The 6,995-nt window shown below is 52.9% G+C and overlaps 1 protein-coding gene across 1 annotated transcript; it reads right to left on the bottom strand.

Annotated features, from left to right (window-relative positions):
• Positions 1-1,362: 1,362 nt before the first annotated feature.
• On the bottom strand, positions 1,363-6,028 carry LOC137214864 (kallikrein-7-like). Its single transcript, XM_067719224.1, has 6 exons — positions 5,968-6,028; positions 5,539-5,665; positions 4,913-5,069; positions 4,451-4,692; positions 4,089-4,225; positions 1,363-2,194 (listed from the first exon to the last, which is right to left on the bottom strand). Exons 2-6 carry the CDS (start codon positions 5,609-5,611, stop codon positions 2,039-2,041), a joined length of 765 nt encoding a protein of 254 aa, XP_067575325.1. The 5' UTR covers positions 5,612-5,665; positions 5,968-6,028; the 3' UTR covers positions 1,363-2,038.
• Between the last annotated feature and the right edge of the window lie 967 nt (positions 6,029-6,995).

Raw genomic sequence — 6,995 nt, 5'->3', positions numbered from 1 at the left:
GATGTGCTCAAAGGTGAATAGCTGGCAGCTGCCAGAGCTGGGATTGGCACCCGAAGAGCGCAGTTTCTAGAGTCAGTGTCTTTAACTATTACATTTTATCAGCTACCCAAAGAAAAATGAAGTTTTTTGTTTTTTTTTCAGTATGCGGGCCTCTCACTGCTGTGGCCTCTCCCGCTGCCGAGCACAGGCTCAGCGGCCATGGCTCACGGGCCCAGCCGCTCCACGGCATGTGGGAGCCTCCCGGACGGGGGCACGAACCCGCGTCCCCTGCATCGGCAGGCGGACTCTCAACCACTGCGCCACCAGGGAAGCCCCATGTTTTGTTACTTTTTAAACTTTTAGGTTGAATGTGGATTTGGGGTGGCTTGCTGGAGAGAGGGGAAGTTGATGGAGTTTCATGAGGGTGGTGGCCAAATACTCTTGACGTTCCTTAAACTTGACACAGATCCAGAGGCGGGAGGGGCTGGGGGCCTGGACTGCTGGGTCTGAGGGAGGCGGGGGCTCAGCCTCCTGTGCACAGGAACACCAGAGGAAGTTAAGGGATTCCACGGTGGCTCCAGGCTTCCTGCAGTACGGAGACGCGTGGGAGAATAGGAGGCTAGGAGAGAGGGGAAGACGGCGGAGCTCCAACAAGAGGAGAATGTCGACCAGGCAAGGATTCTGGGGGAGAACCTGGAAAGACAGGTAGGAGAGGTGAGTCCTGGGCAGCGGAGAGGCTCCCTCTGTCAGCACCTTCTGAGGTACGGCTGCCCACGAGACTTGGATGGCAGGAGTAGGGGCATGGCCAGGCTGAGTCACTGGGACTCCTACCTCCACCCTTTCTGAGGCCCCTTCCCTGCCTTCTTGAGGACGGAGACCACCTACCTGGGTTCCCAGCCCCCAGCCTCCCCTGGCGTCCAGGAGGCTGGGGGCTCACTTTTGGCGGGCCCCCGTGGGACCCAGGTGTCCTGTCTTCCTGCCAGCCCTATGCTTCCCCCACACCTTCTCCCTCTCTCCTAGTCTGTCACCCGTGAAATGCCCAGAAACACTTTCACGCCCCTTTCCACCCTGAAGAAGTAGACATATTCTCTCCTCCCTCCCTTTTACTCTCTTTACCTTCCCTTTTCCTCTTTCGCTTCTCCATTTTACCGATGAGGAAGACGGAGACCCAGAAAATGGGGAAAAAATATGCCGCTGAGCAGGGAGGCAAGGCAAGGGACCAAGAACCAGATACATTTTTCTCTCCTCTCTAAGGGTCTCCTCTCCTCCACCTTAGAGCTCCAGAGCTTTTCCACTGTTGTTTTTCAGGTTATAAAGTGCATACCCGCAGAAAAGTAAATGCAAGGAAGCAGGCTACCTTCCCATGACTACCACCGTATGCAGTTTGGTACACATGATCTCAGGTTTTATTTTGTGAATATTTTCATTTTACATAGCAATGATCACATACACATATATTTCCGTATCTTCCTTTTCTCATTTAACATCACATAGCATAAACATCCTTGCATAGCACTAACAATTCTGCGTAATTATTATCCTTAGCAGCTGCATAATATCCTTGTCTCAAGCTAGCCTATTGTTTACTTAAACACTCCACCGATTCCGGACATATTCAGTGTTTCCACTGTTTTGCTATGATAAATAATGTTGTGATAAATTCAAACCTTGCTCCACATTTTGGATTTTTTTTTTTTTTTTTTTTTTTTTTTTTTAGTAGTATCTTCCTAGAACTAGAATTGCTGGGTCAAAGGTGGAGAACAAGGGTCCTGATTCACATTGCCCAATCAACTTCCATAAAAATCGTATGAATTTACAGTTTCAATGGCCGAAGGTGCTGGTCTCACTACTTCTTTACCAGCTCTGAGGTTTTTGCGTCTCGTGTTTTGGTTTTAAGTCCTTGCTGATTTGATTGACTTACACACATGGCATATTGTGGAGGTTTTGATATGTCTTTGAGGAAAAGTAAAGTCAAGTATGACTGTAGATCATCGACGTCCTTATTTCTGTGAATTTCCTGTTCGGGGTGTAGGGATGGAGAGATGGGAGTACGGAGAGATTAGCAATACGTGCTGATGGTGGTGTTTATCCAATCGATGTACTTGCAGACTTGGGTATAGACAGCTGGGTTGTTGGGTTGGCCGCAAGGGAAAGCTCCCCAGGACACCAGGCCTTGCAAAGTACCTTTGCACATCAGTGGTCCCCCTGAGTCACCCTGGAGGGGACAAAGCAAATTAGCTTCAGCTTCAGCGTGAAGTCCCGCCCCCACTTCTGTCTCATTCACCCCCACGGTTGTCAGTCTTTGTCTTGCCAGACCCTGGACTTCCACCCCGGCCAATGGGGAGAGACTCATAGTCTCTGGGGACCAATAGTAGAGCAGGAATTAGGGCCGTCATGGAGAAGACAAAGCACGTTCTCTGAAGACATTGGCTTGAGCCCCGGCCAATGGGACCAATCCCAGGGAAGGGGCAGGGCTTCCAGGGGGTCAGAGCCCCATTTCTTCCCCATCTTCGAGGACTCAGCGCCAAGCCCGTGGGAGAAGGGGCAGTATCTCCAGGGAATGGATACATGGGCATGAAAGAGGGACAGGCTGGTCTTGGAAATCGGGGTCCTAACCGATGACACAATTCATAAGGCCCCGTGCAAAATGAAAGTGTGGGCTCCCTCGCTCAGAAAGTATTAAGAATTTCAAGACAGCAACAGGAGTGCTTTAAACCGAGGGTGGGACTCTCCTGAGTGTGGGAGCGCGTGTCACTGTACAACTTGCGCATTTGTGAAGCCGGCCCTCACTAGCGGAAGAGAAGGATGTCCCATTCTCTAGGACACACATTCCTGGCCCATCACCCCATCCCTAACACTTACCCTCCCACCACCCCTGACAGCTGAGGGTGCAGGTGAGAGCAAAAGGAGTGGAGGTACGGGGAGAGAGGCAAAGAAAGGGAATCACAGAGAAGAGGAAGAGAGTTAAGCAAAGGATGGAGAAAAGAACGGTGGAGCAGTAGAGGGAGGACAGAGAAACACTTGTGTAGGGGCTGGAGAGAGCGGCAGAGAGGTAGGCAGATAAAAAGACAGGCTTCCCTGGTGGCGCAGCGGTTGGGAGTCCGCCTGCCGATGCAGGGGACACGGGTTCATGACCCGGTCTGGGAAGATCCCACAAGCCGCAGAGCGGCTGGGCCCGTGAGCCATGGCCGCTGAGCCTGCGCGTCCGGAGCCTGTGCTCCGCAACGGGAGAGGCCACAACGGTGAGAGGCCCGCGTACCCCAAAAAAAAAAAAAAAAAAAAAAAAAAAAAAAGAGTGACAGAAGCAGACAGCCAATGGGGGCGGGGGTGGGTGGCAACACTGATGGAAAGAATGAAATGAAATTAGGTGTAAAGGGAGATGTGGGAAGATACTGTTCAGAGACAGGGAGGGGGTTACAAAGAGGAGGGGAGAGACAGTTCTTTGCCCGGGACCAGGACCCAGGTGAGGTGAGTGAGACATTAACTGCGGGCACACAGTCTCGGTAATTGCAATAAACAGTATTTTCCTGCAATACCTTAAAATTGAATTTAATATGAAAAAGTCCATGATAAACACAGTATCCCAGTTTTAGATAAAGGGTCGGTACAGGGCTGTGCTGAGACTTACTGAAGCCTGAGGTAAGTGGGAAATTCAGTAAGACTGATGCCTCTTTATTGAAAATTCTGACATTTTGTTCATCGTGGACTTTTGCATAGATTTTTTAAAAAAATATTGCATAAGAATGTGATTTATCTTGATTACTGAGTTTTCTGGGCACACCCTCCCCTTTAAGGTTTGGGTTTGAAGCCAAGGCTTCACTCGCCTTCCCCTAATCCTGGCCGCATGTTGCCCATCCCCAGCCCCTCCCATTCATCTTTCTGCCTCATCCTCAGGGCCATACCAGCCCCCACTGGGCTGCCACTACTGACCTGAGCAGAGAATGGGATAGAGAAAGCTAGGAAAGCTGGGCTAGGGTGGGGCGGGGGGTGATGATGGAATGCTCAGCGCCAAGGTCAGGTGCAAAGATTCTGGATAGAGGGGGGAGATGGGGCTCTGTGCTGAGATGAAGCAGCCAGGGACCCAGGGCGGGGGAGGAAGGAGGGCTCACGTTGCAGGCATTGGTGCTGGAGTTGGGGATGCCAGCACACAGCATGGAATCTCCCAGCAAGTCCCTGTAAACCTTCCTGCAGTCTTCAGAGGAGATGATGTCGACGTCTGTGCACATGAGTTTCTCTGGAAAGGTCGCTGCAAGATGAGGGTGGGGGGGCTTGTTAGTCAGAGGCCTGGGACTGTGGACCCGTGGGTCCTGATGGGGAGAGGATGGGGGTCCAGGATCCTAGACCTTGAAGGAGGAGGGGGCTGGGGTGCTCAACATTAGGATGTTGAAAAAGGACCTGATTCCTGGTCTCCGGGGTCTGAGGGAGGAGGGGTTCAGGATCTGGGGCTCCTGGGTCACTGAGGGAGCCTCACCAATAGGGCTGGTGGTGGTGCCCCAGCCAGAAACGGTACACGTGGTCCCAGGGGGTTCACAGCGGGAAGGCAGGTTGACCTTCTTCACGGTGGATGACAGCTTGGCCGGCGTCCTTAGCTTCACCAGCATGAGGTCATTAGCCTGGCTCTGCGTGGAGTAGTCAGGGTGGCGGAATGACATTGTGGCCCTGATCTTCTGGCCTCTGCTCAGGTATTCACTGCCCATATGCACGTTGTACGAACTGGGAGAACGGAGCAACATTCATAGCGTCACTGGGAGTGAGAGAGTGGGACAGAGACCCAGAGAGAGAAAAACAGAGATCCTGGGCGGGGGTGGGGGGGAAAGACAGAGACCCAGAGAGGGGGGAGGGCAGAGACGGGGGTCGGTGGAACAGAGACTGGGGGGTGGGCAGGGACCCAGAGGGAGAGCTGGAAGTGCTCAGAGCACCCGTGCCCACGTACTTCATCAGGCAGTGGGCAGCAGTAAGCACCCAGTGCTCGTTGACCAGCACGCCTCCACAGTAGAGCTGATTGCCTCTGAGCAGGGCCACCTGCCAGGGCTGGGCGCCTCTTAGACACGGAATCCCATCAATAATCTTCTCGCCGTTCTTATCCTGGGCTGGAGAGAGACATGGAGAAAAACATGGGTAGTAAGCCTCAGAGGAAGGCTGAGTCAGCAGCGGAGGGATTTGGGGACAGAGATGGAGACAGACAGAGAGACAGGGAGAAATGCAGAGGCAGAAATGGAGAACAGTGCAGAGAAAGCAGGAGATGGAGATGGAGAGAGACAGAGGCAGCCCACTCAGAAACCCAGGCGGAGCATCTTGTCTGTCTGGGGCTGACGACAGAAGCTCATAGGAGAGACCCTGAGTGCAGAAGACAGGGCCCGGGGGACACAGAGACCCCAGGAGTCAGAAGGAAGCAGGAAGAAAAGTGGCAGAAGAGTCTTGTCTTCTGAGGGAGAAAGCTGCTGGAGCAGAGGGAGGTCCTGACTCAGGGACCCCTTGGAGAGAGGGGCCCTTGAAGAGGGTCACTGGGGATGATGGGAGGTCCAAGGGTTAGGGCAGCCCTCCCAGACCGGCCCTCACCTTCCTGTGCAGCAGATCCCGGGGCTAAGGACAGCAGTAGGGTCAGCAGGGCTGGAAGAAGGAATCCTGCCATGGTGGCTTCTCTGAGTCTCTCAGGGGCTGCCAGGTAGAGGAGGGGTCTCTTTTGCTGGGGAGAAGGACAGAGTTCAGGAAGCAGGAGTCCTGGCCCCCAGCCCCCTCCTCCTTCAGACCCAGGAGTCTTTCCCCTTGGGACCCAGGAATCTGGTCTCCCATCTCTCGCCATCCATAAGTCTGTATCCCTAGTTCCTTTTCCCCTAAGAGACCAGAAATTGCAGACCTCCAGCCCCTCATCTGTCAGAGCCGGGCGCGGGCGTCCAGGCTTCCCACTGCCCCCTCCCCTCAGGAACAGGAGTCAGCTGTCCAGCCAGCCTCATCGCCCCCCCCCCCCCAAATGAGGCCCCTTCTCACCTCCGGAGGGCCTGATCTGACGTGGGGCGCAGACTCGGTTGGGAGTCAAGTGTCTCCGGACCTGCCGAGGGCGGCAGTCTTATACCAAGTCCAGCCCCCGCCCCCGCCCCCGCCCTCAGCGCCCCGGGATGCAGGTGGGAAAGGCTCTGAGACACTCTTCCTGTGCATCTGGTTATCTCGAAGCCCCGAGGCAGCTAATTCACTTGGCAGCACTCTACTTCTTCCACCCTCCCGCAGCACCCTCTGGGCCCAGCATCCCCGGTGGCCGCTACGGAGGCGGGAGCCGCAGGTGCTCTGGCTTCGAGGGGCAGATTCAAGGAGTGGCTGAGCTCAGGAAATGCGCTGTGACTTGGGTCCTCCTTTGGGGCCACTTTCTTGCCCCAGTCCCCTCTCAGGGATGACCTAGAGCCCATACCGTAATTCTGACGAGCTTGTGATAATTTGTTCAGGCTGGAACCCAGTCATGTCTTTTGAACGTAATATAGGGTATGAATGAAAAAGAAAACGCTTTCCCTAACTCCACCCTGATAAACGCTTACGTTTATCAATATAGTCTCTGTTCTCCTGTGATAGAGAGACTTCTATACATATTACGTATTTATAACAAAAAGGTCTGTACTAAACATTATCTAATATAACCTTTTTCTTTGTAAATTACCTTGAAAAATTTTTCCTCCTAGTGTATTTATCTATTTAAAAAAATTTTGGAAATATGTATTTATTTGGTTGTGCTGGGTCTTAGTTGCGGCAGGCAGGCTCCTTAGTTGTGGTATGTGAACTTTTAGTTGTGGCATGCGTGTGGGATCTAGTTCCCTGACCAGGGATCAAACCCGGGCCCCCTACATTGGAAGCTCAGAGTAGCCACCAGGGAAGTCCCTCCTCTTAGTGTGTTTAAATGGGTCTCCTTCCTTCTTAATGGTTGCATAACATCCCATACTATAGTTGTACCCTGACTTATGTAGTCTGTTTCAAATTGGAGTATTTTGGGATAGTTTTAATTATAATAATGCTGGGTTGAGCTTCCTTGT

Source organism: Pseudorca crassidens, chromosome 20 (assembly GCF_039906515.1).
Source record: "Pseudorca crassidens isolate mPseCra1 chromosome 20, mPseCra1.hap1, whole genome shotgun sequence".
In the NCBI taxonomy this organism is placed as follows: Eukaryota; Metazoa; Chordata; class Mammalia; order Artiodactyla; family Delphinidae; genus Pseudorca; species Pseudorca crassidens.
This window is presented reverse-complemented; position numbering and strand designations above follow the sequence as displayed.

Bases quoted from the DNA above. Each gene is read 5' to 3' on its own strand.
- LOC137214864 (XM_067719224.1), bottom strand. From the start codon at position 5,611: ATGGCAGGATTCCTTCTTCCAGCCCTGCTGACCCTACTGCTGTCCTTA. The intron at 4,693-4,912 runs GTACGTGGGCAC...CCGTTCTCCCAG, and splicing joins GCTGCCCACTGCCTGATGAA to TTCGTACAACGTGCATATGG. The intron at 4,226-4,450 runs GTGAGGCTCCCT...CTCATCTTGCAG, and splicing joins CACCACCACCAGCCCTATTG to CGACCTTTCCAGAGAAACTC.